Source organism: Drosophila simulans, chromosome 2L (genome assembly GCF_016746395.2).
Source record: "Drosophila simulans strain w501 chromosome 2L, Prin_Dsim_3.1, whole genome shotgun sequence".
Taxonomy (NCBI): Eukaryota; Metazoa; Arthropoda; class Insecta; order Diptera; family Drosophilidae; genus Drosophila; species Drosophila simulans.
The window spans coordinates 87,276-104,951 of NC_052520.2; the positions used below are offsets into that span (position 1 = coordinate 87,276).

At 41.5% G+C, this 17,676-nt stretch overlaps 2 protein-coding genes across 23 annotated transcripts in view; both read right to left on the bottom strand.

Moving 5' to 3' along the window:
* Window positions 1–252: 252 nt before the first annotated feature.
* LOC6730398 (ionotropic receptor 21a) lies at window positions 253–3,654 on the bottom strand. Of its 5 annotated transcripts, none has more exons than XM_039291192.2 (6): window positions 3,128–3,654; window positions 2,362–2,643; window positions 1,922–2,306; window positions 1,427–1,522; window positions 1,176–1,368; window positions 253–1,112 (listed from the first exon to the last, which is right to left on the bottom strand). In XM_039291192.2, exons 1-6 carry the CDS (start codon window positions 3,530–3,532, stop codon window positions 344–346), a joined length of 2,130 nt encoding a protein of 709 aa, XP_039147126.1. In that variant the 5' UTR covers window positions 3,533–3,654; the 3' UTR covers window positions 253–343. The 5 variants fall into 5 exon arrangements, with proteins under 5 accessions (XP_039147126.1, XP_039147124.1, XP_016022838.1 ...); XM_039291190.2 differs by having other exon boundaries at window positions 253–871; window positions 953–1,112; window positions 1,427–2,306; XM_016179291.3 differs by having other exon boundaries at window positions 1,427–2,306.
* A 117-nt stretch (window positions 3,655–3,771) lies between these two features.
* Window positions 3,772–17,676, bottom strand: part of LOC6730395 (mucin-5AC) — a 34,258-nt gene continuing 20,353 nt past the window's right edge. The window contains exons 5-15 of one of the 18 annotated variants that reach the window (XM_039291179.2): window positions 15,120–17,666; window positions 14,099–14,591; window positions 13,929–13,975; window positions 13,196–13,645; window positions 9,718–12,594; window positions 7,222–7,296; window positions 6,973–7,166; window positions 6,256–6,481; window positions 5,449–5,886; window positions 5,160–5,358; window positions 3,772–5,084 (exon numbers count right to left, since the gene is read on the bottom strand). In XM_039291179.2, coding sequence (XP_039147113.1) covers window positions 4,917–5,084; window positions 5,160–5,358; window positions 5,449–5,886; window positions 6,256–6,481; window positions 6,973–7,166; window positions 7,222–7,296; window positions 9,718–12,594; window positions 13,196–13,645; window positions 13,929–13,975; window positions 14,099–14,591; window positions 15,120–17,666 — 7,714 coding nt within the window. In that variant the 3' untranslated portion in view covers window positions 3,772–4,916. The other 17 variants (XM_016179273.3, XM_039291178.2, XM_039291180.2 and 14 more) reach the window with 17 other exon arrangements.

The following is a 17,676-nucleotide window of genomic DNA, read 5'->3' on the forward strand; positions in this document are numbered from 1 at the left end:
TTGTAATTATTCACCGCATCAATTCCTTTGCTGTCGCTTGAAAATGCGCGGAATTTTTTGGAACCAGCGGTGTTTTACTATGACCTGCTTTATAAATTGTGAACCACTTTTTCAACACAAAACTAGATGTGCTTTATTTATAACGCAATGTTGTGATTTGTAGGAAAGTGTGACCATGTCTAATCCATGTTAAAGAAAAACCATTTTTAGTGCCGCATACTTTCCATTACAAAATACCAAAAAACTTTAAACTTGTTGTTCCATCAAACTTTTTATTTTAATACATTTAATTTCAAGTGCACCAAAGTCATTAATTTGTATTTGCGTTTAAAAATATGTGCGATTAATTGTCAATACGGAATGTGTGTGAGGAAGGATTGGAATCGTTATCCATCCGGTCCATAAATTCGTCTAAACGCTGCAGAGATTCAATAGCTTCCTGAGATTCTTCGTCTTCAGTACTATTTAAGTTTGCAGAACTGCTTGGAAACTCTGCGCGGACGATGTCCAGCTGACCATGATCTATTCCAGGTGCCCCGTAGCTTCCGTATATTTCCCGAAGCGTTGCGCGGGTAAGATTTAACTCGCGCATTCCAAAACTCATTTTTTGAGCAACCTCAGCGGCCTGGCGTCTATTGGCCTTTCGCTTATCATGGGAAAGTTGCTCGGCATTAGTGCGATGCATTGACCCACTTGACCCCGACGACCAAGAGGAGGCGGCCGACTTGCGGGAGCGCTTAATTATTTGGCGGCACTTGTTGGTAATGCCACCGACGATCTCGGATACCAGGGCTGTGGCCCCTAAAAAGTAGCCCAGTGCCATGAGCAGGAACATTCCTTCTGTGTCCGCTGTAGTCAATTGGCGCTCTTCCTGAATTATTTCACGTAAGGAATTTGAAGAACTTGCCTGGAGCAGGCGTCCTGAAGACGATCGCTGCATGGCCCAGCTTACCTCGTTATTGATTTTTGCAATAAGACCGCTTTGCTGGGCAAGTAATATCATCGAGTCGATTTTGATTTTATACACTGACTCTCGGGGAAACAGAAAGCCTATTTGGAAAAGAGCAAAACACTCTTCACTCAAATGAAGTGCCGATCGGCGGGAGATATTTCTGAAAGAGGATATCGTTTATGGTGCATAGAAGGGAAGATTAATAATAAAGGATCGATCTTACTCATCTGAAAAATTTGACTGCACCAGGTATTCAAGCTGAGCCTTTGAGCCAAGAAAGGCATAGTTCCAAAAGAAGCTCTGGGTAACGTTGCCAATACCCTCATCTATGGACCCGACAAACTCCATTTTCTTGTACAATCTAGACGTCGGTATATGGGTCGAGTTCTGGAACCAGGTCTCCCAGCCACCATTGTCTTTAAGTAAGAAGTCCAAATATTATATACAAATGTAGCGAGACTAACCTTTTCTTACTCAGGGTTCCAACGCGAAAGAACAAACCCAGCAGATCCAACACAGAGTCAACGGTGTCCGGAAACGCTGGCAACGTTACGAATGCTATGATGGAACCTGTGTAGCAAGATGTAATGATAATTGTAAAGAGCCAATATGCTCCAATTAGGAGACGTGTGGAATTTTTCCGCGTATTGCTCCACGAGTATTTTCCGGTAAAGGAGAAAGCGTTTGTGAACATGCCGAATACATACCAGAACATGTTTTCTACCTCACCCCAATTACCCATTAAATGGCTAAGTGTCAAACGGTCGGTAAAAACTATCGGAAATATTCCCCCGAGATAAACGCAAATCAGAGCGACCCAGACTGGCCATTGGAACGGTCCCATGATGGCTCTGTATTTTGGCAGGGCCTTCGAGGCAAGTGTTATGAAAGCTGCACAATCGGGTGAGTGTCCCACCGACATGGCTGAGTCCATCAGCCGTTCCTGTGTTATGTATATACCGGACATACCAATGTCTACTGTTCTCTCTATAATCTGTTCCTGGATGGCGTCTACAACCCCTCGCGTATTTGACCGTGTTGGGGTCTCAGTGATATCTATCGAAAAGTTTAACCGCTTTGATATCAATGTCAGCAGACGAAATTCAACTCCGTCCCATCGCAACTGGCCCATTCCTGAGGAATCTAAAGTGCGTATCCGAAAAATAAACGGCGGCTGATTTGCGGCTGAAATTTGAAATCTGTGTCCCGCAAAACCAAATTGAAATTTCGATGGAAAAAGATTTATATGTGGTCGTGACAAAGCTCCCTTTATCCAGCTGGTTAGCACTACCGGAGTGTTTGAGCCAAGTCCATCTGCATAGAGCTTGTGGGTGTAGAGTACGTATGGGCGCTCCTGTGTGAAGCGCGTTATTTATTACAAAAACGTATCCCTATTAATTAATACTCACGCGCATCGGGTCAGCCATGAGCGATTCGCCAATAACTAGTAAATTTACTATGTTTGAGGATAGCTCCGAAGACAAAAAATCCCGAAGTCTCCATTGGGTGGACCTTGAGACAAGAACTACACGACTTTCAGTTTGCGGGCCTAAAATCTTTCGCGTCATTAATGGGTCCGAAAGGAAAAGAATGTAGCTCTTGCAATTGCTATCTATATGGCTCGTGAAACGTTTATTTTTTGCTTCGTAGTCTGCATTGATTTCCCCGTGGTAGAAAGTAATGGGAATTGTCTGAAAAGTAAATAATATTTTAATCATACCCGTTGCCCGTTAAAATAAATGTTACAGGTGCAAGGAAGCGTTTCCGACTATACAAAGTATATATATTCTTGATAAGGATCAATAGCCAAGTCGATATAGCCATCTCCGCTTGTCCGTCCGTCCGTATGAGCGTCGAAATCCCAGAAGATTAAGCATGCACATTCCAAAAACAAAGACGCAGCGATTGTTTGTTATGTGATGTAACTAATGATTTTATGGTACATAACTTTAATATATCTGGGAAAACCTATTTAAATACGAATGTCTTTAGCTTATACCGGTACGATAATGCCTGATATGGCTATCGCCTAGTTCAGGTCCATAAGGTGTACAGATTACATATAAATACCTATATAGATAAGCAATTTAGTGAACTCGTTATATAACCTTAATTTGTCATTTTTAATGCAATGTTCTTATGTATTAGTGCACTAAAGGCTTCTTGCGAGCTTACCTTGAACAAATTCTCTAGAATTAATCCGTCAGATTTTTCCACAAAGCTATCGTAATATATGACCGGTGGGCATTTATTGAGGTACTCTTGGGCAATTTTGTTAACCAACCCAACCAATGAGTTAGTCTGCTTGAAGTTATAGGAATTTACGTGAAACTTACTGGCCAAAAGTTCACCTCGTGGCCTTGGATTGCCATGAAATGTAGGAACAATACGGCGTTTTTGACGGAACTCGTTTTCATTATTACCATCGCACATTCCCACACCAAAAATTTCGTTGTTTAATTGATAATGGTTGATAAGCCGTCGGCTAACACACTTCTCTTGATAACTAGCAGATGTATCGCCTTCAATTGAAAAGGCTTGCGCGGTAAATAGGACCAGAGCTATCCAATAATATGACATATCGAGAGCAAGTTTGGAGTTCGATGTGTTTTCAGCTGTGAGCCTTTTCGCCCTTTTATACCCTTATATAGTTTGAAAGCTTGCACGCTAGGGTTCATCACCTCCATAATTATATAGGTTTCAATATCGTTGTTAATGCAAGGTAATTGTAACACCTGCAGCAAATATTTCATGTCGCTGTAATCAGAATCAGAATTCTTTTGCTGTATTTAGAAATAGTCCAATTCTTGGAAAAATAATTAAAATTTTAATATTACATTTTATTGTTACATTTATATTGTTACAAAATCTAGCACAGAATATTTAATTCACTCGCATTTCTAATATTTTTATTTTTCGCGCCTGCTCATTAAATTTAGTTTTCTATTTTTTGTGTGCCCTAATAGTTATCCCGCTTGCACTCTTTAATCACCATTTTTAATTGTTGGATGTGAAATCCTCTTAATACTTTCGCATATTATTGAATGGTTATCGACAGGCGTGCATGTCGTTTCATTTAACTAAATACAATAATTTAATTTGCAGAGACCGTTTCAATTCTGGGAATCAACTTATCTACCCTTTTTCGCGTTTTGTATTTTCTTCAATCGACTGCCTTTGCGTATCCATTAGTTAGGACTAAGGATATAAAGTTATTGTTGAACTTTTAAACGCTTTTAATTTCAAAAATAATTCATTACGATTAAACAAATTTAGCGCTCCATATTTTTATCTCACGCTAATAAAATAACTTAAACTTGAAACCGCACTGGTTAATCTTAATGCACCCAAACCCAATACCAATTTGGCTTTGACAATATTTTAATTAAAAGTACGCAGTTTAAGTGGTGAAAGGGAAGGCTTGTGCCAATCTAATAATACATAAATTCAGCTGTATCTCTTTATCACATGTAAACAAAAAATTAAATTAGCCTAATACCTAAATGCGCTCTTGGTTTGTGGACTTGATGCATCCAAATCATACTTGTAATTTTATTATTTTCAAAGACTCGGTGCACCAATTACGCCTTTTATTAGTACTTATTAGAATACGGTTCTATGCCTAATTGATTTACGTTTACAAGGGTCGTGCAGCGATTGCGTGTGCAACTTGGAGAATAATCAATGTATCGTAAATATCTATAGGAATATACAGAATGGTATGGAGTGTGCAAAAGGGAATAAATAATTTGTATTAACATGCTGCAAAAATTTAACTAGGCTCCTTTTAAAGAATTTGCTAAAATTATGAAATTGTTAGAAAACATTTTAACGAGTGAACTCCGTATTTTGAGCTCAAATGTTTAGCGCTTTTATATTTCAGTATCTTGGATTGTCAGGTCTCCCTATTGCCTATTGATGGTCCATCCGCAAATGGTCAACGCGAGACTATCGATTTCCAGTCTTACGCCGCCGGCTCTTCAACTTCATTATCGATTCGGGAAGATCGGATTCCAGATTTTCCAGTCCAGGGGTAAATATCGGGGCATGGCTGACACGTTTTCATGTACCGGACGCCGGACTTGTGCCACAAATTACACACTTTTGGGTTGTTGCAGCGTTTGGGCCGATCCTAGTTGGTATTCAATTGGTTTTTGGTTTTAATTGGTTTCCTAAACTAGATTCTTAATCAACTGCCTACACCTACCGAATAATCGCACTGAAATGGTTGGAATGAGTTGATGCGTGATATCGGTGTAGGGTCTCGCACCCATTGTAGTGCTTGCCAGTTGGTTATAATCCACACATCTTGCATTGCATTGATGGCATCGAGAAATTTAATAAAGCCCTCTTTGTGATGGGGCTGGGTAAACCATGCAGCGTGGTAAAACAAGCCAAATGGTGCTCTAAAATATATAGATGAACAAATTTAATAAGCCATAGGGCATTGCTTCAAATTTAAACCTAAATTAATAGTTTCAGTGGAGGTAGTTTACCTGTTTGTAGTGTAATGACGTTCAAAGTTCTTCATAATCATTTTTGTCACTCCATCTGCATCACTGGGGTTGGAACAGGCATCGCCCATAGAACAGCGGCCTCCGTTAAGGTCCTGCCACATGACCATGGGTACCTGCCAAACCCCAGGATAAGAACGGGTCGGGCAAGGCGGAATCATGCAGTCGTGGAATATCTTGTAGTCGAGCGTGTAGGGCCAGGAGGGTGGTCGGTTCTCGTAGACAGGCATGGAAGAGTCGTAAGTGAAGTTTGAGTCGTACAGCATTTTGTACATTTTGTTTCCGCCCACCGACAGGAAAGGAGCACGCATGCCTCGAACATCCGACATCTTGACACCGCCGTACGCAGCAAGGATCTCACGCTGTCCGGCAATTTCACGAGTCCACTTCTTCTGGGAGAACTGCTCGCCAAAGCTGTGACTGTAGATCAATGCCTTTACAGTTATTTCTATTGTTAGCAAGTGAGAACGCTATAGTCGATTTACTCGACTATCAGATACCCGGTGCGCCTTTTATATTTATTAAGATTCGACGTTCATACGGACTGTTAGAGAGACAGACGAGATAGTGGTAAACGCTCCCTTCCACATGTTACACACATTCCAAATGACGGGTATATAAATAAGTGTTATATTTTGTAAACAAAGCGATTTGGGTTTATTCTTTGTTAGATTCGATATGAGAGGTGATTGACTACATATGTAAGTACCGTGATTCGCCGATACCTCTACTTGTTGACTTTGTTGTGTATTTCATTGTCTGGGTCAAAAACTAGTTCCATCTACTTACGAAACTGTATGCGAAGCCATTTCATGTCCATCGGCGTAAAGATTCTGCACTTGACTGTAGTCAGTCCACTCGTGGGAAACGTAAAAAGTGGCTGTGATGGGACAGCCGTTTGGATTGACGCGACCTTTCTCAAAAAGATCCGTGTACAACTGCTTGTTTAGGTCATTAACGGAATCGTCAAAGGTCAAGAGAACGATCTGAGGAATGCTTTCAGCAGGTAGCTCGCCTAACAATGTAGATGAAATGTGGGTGAAAAAAGTAAGAACATCATAGCAGAAGGATATAGAACGAGCAACCATTTTAGCAAAGAACAAGATACCGATGTGGACTGTGATAAAGAGGCGCTTTAGGAGAATGACACCCTCGAAAATGGCAACACTGTTTAACGCAACTTACGAAACGGTGTGGGAGGCCATTTCATGACCTTGTGAGTACAAATCCTGTACCATGACGTAGTCCGTCCACTCATGTGATAGGTAAAAAGTTCCGCGCCAAGAACAACCGTTGGGATTTTTCCGCGACTTATTATTAAAGAGTTCCTCGTAAAGATCAATATTAATGGTATTGACGGCATCATCAAACGTCATAAGTACGAATTGCGGGGTCTCTGAGGCGTTTAATCCGCCTACACATTGGTTTGCATTATTGTTATTATTTAGCATAAGAGCTATCGTTTCTGCACTAAATCGTGAACTACCTATCTGGGCGTGTACTTACCAGGAATATCCTTTCCTCCGCAATAGCAGTCAGGCAAAAGGCATACGTCCTTTCGGCATTTGGCTGCCGTTTTATCTGGCGTAGGCTGTGGGTAAATTGGGTCAGGGCGGGACGGTGGGTAACGGTATATATCCACAAACTCTTGAGCCTTTGATACAATTATTCCCGATGGCTTAAGCGTTGGCCGCGTTCGTCTTAAAAAATTTTACGTTATGTTATTGCGCAACAAAATATTAGACGATTCCTTACGGAGGATGAGTTCCGCGGTTGGGAGTGGATATCAAGTCCCGATCCTGATTACTGTACATGGCACTGCCCCGGTTCCTGTTGTTGTTTCTAGATGAAGTTTTATTCGATACGATATAGTTCTTTATGAAAAGGTTTGAGCTGGTAGGGTCAAAGCAAAGACACTAGAATAACAAGATGCGTAACGGCCATACATTCGTTTGGCACTATGCAGCCACTTTTTTGGTGAAGGCCAAATTTGCTCTCTTTCCGCTCGCTCACGCTGAGAGCGTAAGAAATCTAATAATAGAATTTGCTTGCTTGTGTGTGTTGTGCTAGAAGACGATTTTCGGGCCGAAATCAATTCTGATCGAAGAAACGAATTTACATATTTGGAGTTGTGGCCAATTTCGTAGCAATATGATGATATTAAAATAAAAATTCCCTGACTATTATAATTTTAAAATTTTTTAAATTCGTTTGTTAAAATCGCCGCTCGAATTAGCTACCGTTTACATATTTATATTTTATTTTTATTTTATTTATATTATAAATAAATAAATATGAAATAAATATTTCATAAAAATAATAATTATTTTTTAATTTCATAAAAAAATAATAATTTTATTCAGAAATAATAAAAATAATATTTCATAATAATAATTCATAAAAAATAATAATACGTAGTAGAAAATAAAAATTAATAAAATAAATAAAAATATGAAAACAGTTCGTTGCAAAAGTCATATCGTCAGGCACGAAGTGCGGACACAAGCACTCAACAATCATTGCCTTATTAATTTTTCTCACGCCGCAAGCTGAATACTCTAATGACAAGTATTCTAATATTAAGTCATTTTCAAAATTTATTTTGTGATGTACATAGATTCGGCTATTACTATTTCTAAGCTTTATTTAAATAATAATAACGTTAAGGCAAGACAAAACAAGAATTTTTCGCATGGAGCCAATTAATCAAAAATAATATAGATTTAAAGTCAACGAACTTCTAAGGTGAAGGGCATATTTTGTCAAATTTACAATGCATGAGCACACGTATGCACACATACAGTTGTATGCTATCACTGTATACGTAGAAAAGAGCTGTTTGCTGTAGCGCTCTCCGCTCTTTCTCTCTCGAACAAAAACTCAAGAGAGCCTGGAGCCACCTCTAGAGCCACGGCCAAAAAATCGCGTGCCAAAAATTTGTATGGCCGTTACGCATCTTGTTATTCTAGTGTCTTTGGTCAAAGCTTCTCTACTCAAATATAATTTAAATTTAAATGGCATTTACTAATTTGTGCTGCACAAATACACAAGAGATACTAATGAACGCAAGATTAACTGTTTGAATGGTAGTACATTGTGGTTAGTAATCATTACGAACTAATAATTTTATCTTTGTACCACCTTCACCGCCAAAAGCAACATAATATAATAGCCCAATTCATTAAACTTTTTCTATAGTGAGAACCAAAAAGTTGTATAGCATACTAATGTGTTTCGTTTCAAACGACAATACAAACTGAGGAAATACAAATAATTGTATTTTTTATGCGTAAGGACCGAAGAATTGTGCTAATCATTCACAATAAGTTGCACACCTAGTCTGATTTATTTGTTGTATAAATTTTAAATCTAAGCAGTAGAGATTTATACTTAAAGACAATTGCGCAGACTATCCAGAGGATTTACTATGGGGTCTAATTATTATTTCCTTGTAACAACTCACAAGCGTTTACTAAATTTATGCTCGGTAAAATGTGCGAAAAATTTGAATTAGTTTTTTATCCTTGATTATCGATATGAAAATGTTTCAATTAATTGATTTATTCCGTATCTGATACATGATCTATATATCTTTTCTGCATAAAAATTTAAAAATGTAAACAAAGAAATATGCATCTCTTTAATATTTAACTTATTAGTTCTCATTTGATTGTTTGATAGAATATTGATTTGATAGAATAAAAAACATTTTTGGGGATATACTTAACTATCCACCACCTCTAGAAATATAAAGATAACCAGCGATCGGTTGACGGCATTTCATAATGACAACTTTCTACAATTTATTTACTAAAGTATTTGCAACATTTTAACCAGCAGTTAAATTGTAGTAAGAACTTGTGTGCTTTGCATAATGTCACCGGGTAATTTTCTGTAAAATTGAACACTACTACTTTGAATATATGTATACATATAAGTACATTAATCGAACACTGTTCAATAGGTGTTGGGTTTTAAGCAAAGAGTATTGTTGACAGGATGAAGTCAACAATCAACACCAACCAAATGGAAGAGTTACTATAAATACGTAATTAGAGGTGGGTGGATGGGGGTGGTATGAGAGACTAGAGAAAGCTTGAAAACAGTACAATAAAAACAGTACAGTGTTGGGGCTTGGTTTGTTGTGTTCAAAACGAAATTACGGTGATTCTAATAAAGGAATAAAGAGAGCAAAAAGATAGTAGATCGACTGAACTTAGAAGCAAGATTGCTTGATACGGGTATCTATACCTTGAAGAGATTTCGTTGCATTTGGCGTTTAGTGTGCTATCGGAGCACTTCACGGAGGCTGAGGCTGCGGGGCCATTATGGTTGATGCTGGTTTTTTGGAGTTGGTGATTTTTATTGTTGGTAGCGAAGCCGATTTGGAACTTTTGAGTTTTACCCGCTGACACTGATGGCTGATAGGTTGAGGTGCTAGGGCCTAGGGCAGCGGCAGCAATCGACGACTTAATATCATTATTCACCCTCGAAGCGCGCGCAGTGTGCGGTGCAAATGAGGAGGGTGTAGCTGTACCAGTGGGAATAGTGGGGACGGTAGTTAGAGAAACTGGAGGGGTTTTGAGGGTTCTAGGGGTACTAAAATCAGGAGTGCTTGACGTTGTTCTTTCTGTTAAAGTGGAATTAGTGGTCACGATGTTAAAAGACGGTAAAACGGATAGTCCCTTGGTTCGGATTGGAAATAGTGTGGCAATAGGCGTGGTATTAGGATGCAACGTCGTCGTGCTAGATTTTAAAGTGGTCGTTACTGGCCGGTCGGTGGGTAAGTACAGTTTCTTGATTTCACCGATAGCGGACCTTAATTCGGGGAGTGAATACTCATTAACGAATTGGGAATTCCCACTCTCATCGCTATTGCTGTTGCTGTCACTGCCGGAAAGAAATTGCCTCAGTTGCTCAAGGACGTTGGGGGATCTGAACTTCTGTGACGATCCGTTAGGCGATGTTATGTAGCCGGAGTTTTGAAGACTATCTGCTAGTGTGTGCTCCGCCGTTTGCTGTCGGTATTTGTTAGAGTAAAGGAACTTGACAGTTGGACGTTCTGTTATTGCCACCACGTGTTCGGTGGAGCTGTAATCTATTGCAGTTTCTTTTTCGTTAATGCCATTTAGTTGCCTGTCCTCCAAAGGTTTGCTTATTAAAGCCTCGGCTCTTGGCTCGTCCGAAACGCTGGCTTCATTTTCGATTGGTTTATGTTTAAGCGACTTGCTTATTACATTTTTGGAGCCAATGGAGAGATCTTTGGCTTGAAATGTGTCCTCTAATGCCCTGTACTTTTCATGTGGCTTAGATGTTGGCCCACCTAACAAAGACCTCTGATTGCCGATCACTTGTACTCGTTGAGGCTTGGTTTTAGGCAGCGGAATGGGATCATATCCTCCGAGCAATCTAAGCTTGGGTGCATAAGTCGTGGGCTCGTCCCCGCTGTCCCCGAGACTGTTTAAAGTGGCCGCCGTGTATCGAGAGCGCCCACGGGCAGGCTTTGGGGACTGTGATATGTGGATGGCAGAGGAAGCGATTATGGCAGAAACGGTTGTTGAATCTTCAGTCGACGTAATTTCTATAGGAGGTGGTTTCATGGTAGTAGTTGTTGTAGTCGTGGTAGTGGTTCGCAGCATACTTGGAGCAGGACGCTGAGGACTGAATGTGCTTAGTATAGCGTCGCTGACACTAAAGTTGCGTGCGTTTCCTGTCTCCATCGTGGCCAAAACATCTTTACTAGAGTTTCTAACAGACGCCATCATAAAAAGATTCTTTCGTGACTTTGCCGTAGTCTGGAGGAACTCCGAAAAGGCAGGAGCGTTTGTGTACCGGGGTCTGGTTGTGGTCCGTAGTTGATGATGGTGGTGCTGGCGATCTTCATGAAGCAAGTTCTCTAGGCTCTTGTACGGTGAGACAAAATGCATAGCAGGGTTGGCTGTTACACGATTTGGACTTTCCCTAAAATAATTGGAACGCGGCAAATAACCCGCTCTTGGTAGAAAATCCTGTTCTAGGCTAGGCTGCGCCGCAGATTTTGATGTTGTAATGTCTCTGGTAGTGCTGCTAGACTCAGCTACATTTTTAGAAGTTGTAGGAGGAGATGTAGTTGTGGTAACACTAGTAGATGTGCTGAAAGTTGCGACTGTTGGTCTATGAAGTGCTTGTTGAATGATGGGCCTTCCACTACGCCAAATGAGAAGTGGTGGAGCGTATGTTGTAGGTTTGATGTCGACGAACTTCTGAAACAAGTCAGCCAGTGTTGTTGGGCTTGTTGTGGTTGTGCTGGTGGAAAAACTCTTCGTCTTTGTGATCATTGGCTCCATATGCAAACTAAAACCTTTTGATCCACTTTGAAGACTATATTGTAGGGGCTTACTTGGTCGTGTTGTGCTTGTGCTTTCCATTTCTTCCGTTGGTGCTCTCATTTCACCCTTTGTGGGAACTTTGAAACTTTGTGGAGGTACATCAGAATCTACGTATTTCTGAAAACGTTTGGGCTGTGGTTCTGTGTTCCGTGAGCTCGAATCGAACGAGTTGTCATTTTCTCGAAAAGGAATATCCCTGTTAACAAGATTATCTGGCACTTCATTCAGCCGAATGCCACTCGGGCTTGTACCATACGCTGCGGCATTAATAAAATCTAGGAACTTTGACGATGTAGTGGTTTCAAAGGAGCGACTCTTCGGCGGATCAACCGTCTGATTAATTGTATGACTCTTTTCAAAGGCACTTTCAACGTTGTCCGGGCTGCTATTACCGGAGTTGTCCTTTACCAGGGGCCTTTGCGTGGTGGTGGGCGGGGGAGTTAGGGAAGTAATTCGAGCTGAATCTTGGTCTGGAACTGATTCCGAACTTGTGGACTGTTGGGGCGAGTTTGAAAGGTTTTGAGCTTGTGGGTAACCGGTGAAATTTATCCTAGGCTGACTGCTTTGCACTACTCTTGCCAACGACTTAGCAACTTGTTGTAGTTTTGATTGGAGAAAAGGATTTGAATTATAAGTAAGGTGATTAGGAAAAGGTGTGGAGCTGGTCGCGGTCGTGTGAGAGGTACTGGAAGCTTTTGTGGTTGTTTTTGACTTGTCGGGAATATGTTGTTTATATGGCTTATTTGCATGCGCTTTCGAGCTGTTGAAGAGACGTGTATTGGAATAAGTAATCACATAAGTGTTAGTAACTTATTTAAATACGTATAGAGTCACCTATTTGCCTAGCCTTTTGGTTCTCAGATTTTTTAATACATTTTGGGTTTTTGTTATCGTTTTCGGTTGGGATATAATCTGAGACAACTGCATTTAACGAATAGAAGCATGCTCATGCGTACCTATATTTCGGATAACCTAAACATTATCTTATGAATAGTCATGCAATATATGTGAGTACTTAATCATATTAGAAGGAGAAATAAAACCAAAATAAAGTAACATAAGTGTCTAAACAGTCAGCATAGCTTTAGATCCCTGTCACGACGCAAAATATGAGTATATAAAAATGTTTTAAGTTCCGATGTAACTTCGCTGACGCTGTAGATAAATGCATAACATTGCCCTTAGTGTAACTGTGTGATAGCCAAAATTTTAAGCTGCAAGTGGTTTGTAAATATGATATATTACAAGCTTCATAAAAATCGGTTTATGGCTGATCCGCGATTACGTAGAAAGGCGACTGGCAGAGATACTTTTGTTCAGATGTTGTTTCAGGAAGCGATTCCAATGAATAGGTAAAATACCTTGTAAGTTTTTTTGTTGTCGTTGGAGGAAATGTGGATGTGGTTGTTATTGTTGAGGACTGCGTGAACGTAACAGCATGTGTTGTGGTGTTGGAACTCCTTCCTGGCTTCTGGCTTCCGTTATGTGGCGGTGTCGATTTCGTTTTTTGCGATCGTGTTGGTGGAGTCGCGGTGTTCTTGTCGGTATGACCCACAACATTGGCAATTAGGTCAAAGTCTTCGCTACCGGTATGGGGCCTAGACTTGACTTCGGTTAGTAAACGATCCCTCTGGTCATTGTCTTCTGCCGACCCATAGGCGTAGTCGCTAGACCCGCGCTTCGGAGCATAGGGTGTGGTCAGCGTTTCGTAGTATGTGAGTACTTCCGGTGGGGATGCTGTCGTTGTTAGAGTGACAGTGCTCGAGTGGCTGGCTCGGGTATCCAGTTTTTGTATGGCCACATGTTCTGCCCTGATAGATAAATGTATTGTGGTTGGGTGTATAGGTATTGGCTTTGTGGTTGTGTAGAAATTTTGATGCATGTGTAGTGAGAATATGAAGTTTTACACTTGGTAGGGTTCTAACTAGTTTTGCGGGACGAGGTCTAAGGGATACTTCTTATTGCAGGAACTTTCCATGCGTGCAAGGCTGACTGTTTTTCTGGGATTGAGTTTTTTCGTGGATGATCTCTTTTAAAATGCTTTTTAAATTAAGGAATTCCGCGGGCTCAAAGCATTCAATTGGAATTACTTACCTTTGAGGAGAACGTGTTGGCTGATCGTACGTATTATCCTGTTCAATCTAAAATGACAGGTAAACATAAAATTCTTAGCATTTATATATGTATACATATATATTGTTTGTGAAAAGAAACGGTATTTAAAAGTGACAATATGAAAAATACCAATATAAATTTGTCTGTACCTGACCATTAATATCCTCATCGTAGTCTGTATTGTACGCTGGCTGGTTTTCGTAAGGGGGGGGCTTCGGAGTGGCGGGGAGCTCTAAGGGACGGTAGGTTGGGTGGGCCTGCTGCTGGCGAACTGCCGACTGATACTGCGGCGTAGGTGGTTTCTGCTGCTCCTGTGACTGTTGCTGATGGTACTCTAGATCCCTATATAAATCGATATCGTCGTCGTAAACCGAATAATAGGATGTGTCATATGAATGTGTTGGGGCTTGTGCCTGCTGCTGATGTTGTTCTTGTGGTGGCGCTTGTTGGAATGGTGTTGGTTGTAACTGTTGTTGTTGGTGTTGCTGCTGTGGTTGGTAGCTGCCCCCATGATTAAATGTAGATGCATTGTAGTAGTTACGATTGGGCTCTGACTGTTGCGGCGGGGCTGCTGGCGTGGGCTGTACAAATATATTAGCGGGTTGCGGTGTCCCTAGCGATGACGGTGAAGGCGACTCAACTCTGTTCAAGTTGTTGTTTTTGTTGTTGATGGATTGTGAGAGTAGAGTTGTCGAATAAATAGCGAAAATTATATACATTGGCAAAAATTCACAAAACGTTATAGGGTACATTAATGAGAGACAGGTGGTTTTTGTAAATAGGACAGATATATGTTAAATAAGATTTTAAGAAAAATTATACAAAACAATAAGTAAAAAATATGGAAGATGAAATGAATAATTGAAAGCGATTAGCACAAGAAATTAGCTGGGGTTAGCGTTAAAATTATGGTTACAGTTAAAGGAGCCCAGTCCAGAACATTTGTTTAGTCAACTGTACAGCTTGATATTTTCGTTACGTGAATTGCTTAGTAGTGGGTCTTATCGTATACGTATAAACGGTTTTGCCGATGAGTTGGCGGAGCGGTGTAGAATATATGGTATATTTACATAGAACACTTGTTTTCTGTATTCACTAAATTCTTGTGTATCTGTGTAGCGGCACTATTTAATTCAACAATCAGAGATTTGTCTCGGCTCATATAGCTACCTGTGTCTTTCTGGGCTTGAGCCGGCATGTATTGAGTTTAGTGGAAGGCCGCCCGGGTTGCTCTGCTTGCTTGAGTTTAAGACAACGGCACTGTTTTCGGTATGATTATTTATTTCCTTTTGTTCTTGGACTGGTGACGTCGTCTTCCATTTTTGTTGTCCTCTTATGCCTGGTCGGATAGTTGTATAACGCACGCGAGTTGGCTGCTGTTCTGTACTGGAGGAGATAGGCCTTGGATGGGAGGTTGGGCGCACACTGCGTGGAGTTGTGAATACTTTGGTACTGGATTGTGGGGCGTTTGGTTCCGGGAGCTTGGGCAGCCGCTGCTTTAGTTCTTGGAAGATGTCACTAGGAAAGCTAATGAATGAGGGCACGTCGGCCTCAGCACCGGCTTGATTCACCTGGGTGAAGGTGGGAAACGGACGTCGAGTTGTTGTTGCCTCCAGAAAACCCGTCTGGAAACTGGCTGGACCTTTTCCTGGCGATTCAGTATTGGGCCTTGCTGTAGCTAAATGTCGGCGGGGAGGGGCCATGGTCTCGGACACTGGCATATAAGGGGGCATTTGAGACGGAGGCAATATGTCTTCATCCTCTTCGTAATCCTCGTCATAATAATCGACACTCTTGATGGTCGTGGTGGTTGGCATTCGTATTAAAGTGGTTGATGTGTTGTAGACAGTGCTTTGGCTAGAGTTCCGCGAGTTGAGTTGATTCTGTATGCCCTTAATAAAATGTTCGTAGCCTTTCAGTATCCTTATGGGAGTCGGAGTGCTCTGCGTGGGAAGTGTCGGATCGGGTTTTATGCGTTTTTTGTACGCTGGTGTGTTCGGCTTGATGTCTACCTGGGTGGTCGTAGTTGTGCTGTTCAAGGTGCTGGTACTCCCAGTTACGGGGCGACGATTAACCAGCGGATTGGGTAAATTTATATTTCCGTTATTGTCAGTACTAAGCTCTTTGAAATATTTTATCAACGGATTAACAGCCGGGTTGACACTGGACAAATCGCTTTCCTTAAGATTGGCCATGAACTCGTTGATGTTAAACTGAAAGTTTGTCAGTTTTGACTTAGGCGTTGTAGTAGGCACATCGGAAAGCACTGTTGCTGATGTGCTGACAGATTTAGTGAACGTTTGGTAGGATTCTGGAATGGTGCTGTTGCTGGCGTAGCTAATGCCTTCGGGAAGAAGAGCAAATGGGGCTTGCTGCAGACCATTAGGTATTTTGTAGGTTAAATTTGGGGCAGATACCACGTTAATACTCTGAGTCACCTGAAGCGGCGTGACTGGGGGCCGAACTTTAACTGCAGAATGACCGATCTGGTTTGGAGGAGCTGTGCTAAAGACACCCTTCATTTTCTGATTAGCAACAATGTTGTACTGAAAGTAGTTGCTCTCCGTCGTGCTGTCATGTCCGTTAGAGGCGATACTATACTGGGATACCAACTTCCCGGGATAGTTGGGATTAAAGGAGGCTTTACCCGGTTTTTGGTTGTTGTAGAATCCGCCCATTGTGCTGTATTGACCATTTGGTGTAACCTGTTGTGAGAGCTTGGACGCGTCTACTGGGGAGTAGTAAGTGGTGCTAATTGTGGGTACGGGTGTGACTGCTTGAGTGGGTACCGGACTCATTGGTTGATTGTCCAGACGGAAGTACGCAAAGTTATCACTCTGAAGGTGCTTGCGCTGTTCTTTTAGCTCCTTCAACTGTTGTATCAGATAAGGGAGCAGGTCGCCAGCGTTAGAATGGTGCTGTTTGCTGTTGGGCGAACGAGGACTAGTTTGAGCTGCACCGGCAGCTTCGTAGTAGCTACCAGCTATGGGACGAAAGTCATCCTCCAGCGGCGGTGGGGGCAACGAAAGATTGTATCCGGTATAAGGCAATTTGTGCTTTTTCTGAGAGAGTGGCCCAGCAGAAGCCAATTGATGTTGCTGATGCACGTATGAGTGGTATCCGGGTAGATGATTGTAGTTAGGGTTGCCGTACGGCTGTTGATTGTGGACAGGATTGGTATTGGGAGGTGTGAGGTATGGATTATAACTTCCAAAGCTGTATCCCGTTTGCTGAGAAACCTGTGGGAGGGGGGGTGAGTCAATGGCGCGGTAGTTTTGTACCGGCCACTTCAGTGATGTATGTGAAATAGGTCGCAGCTGGCGTGGTCGTCTCTTCGACTCACCCGTGGCCACATCATCCTCGTCTTCATATCCATCCATTAACTGGCTGTCTTCGCCAGGAATTTCTTTGAAGTCGAATTCCATTGCGTTCTCGCTTTTTAGCTGACGTATTTTTGAAGAGTATTTACGCATCCTACCATTTGCCGGCGCACCATCGTTTAAGCGTTCTTGTGAAGTTTTTGAAGTATCAGTAGAATCAGAAAGCTCTGTAGGGCTAGCATGCTCCAACACTTCCCTTGAACAATTTGTGTCGTTGTGATACTTTTCTTCTGTAACTTTTGTCGGCTGGGCACTAAGGTCGCGGCGTTTGCGTCGCCTACTTTCATCAAGTCGGTTGTAGGACAGTTCGAGCGTCTGGTCGTCCTGCAGGCTTTTGCTGTTCGTGT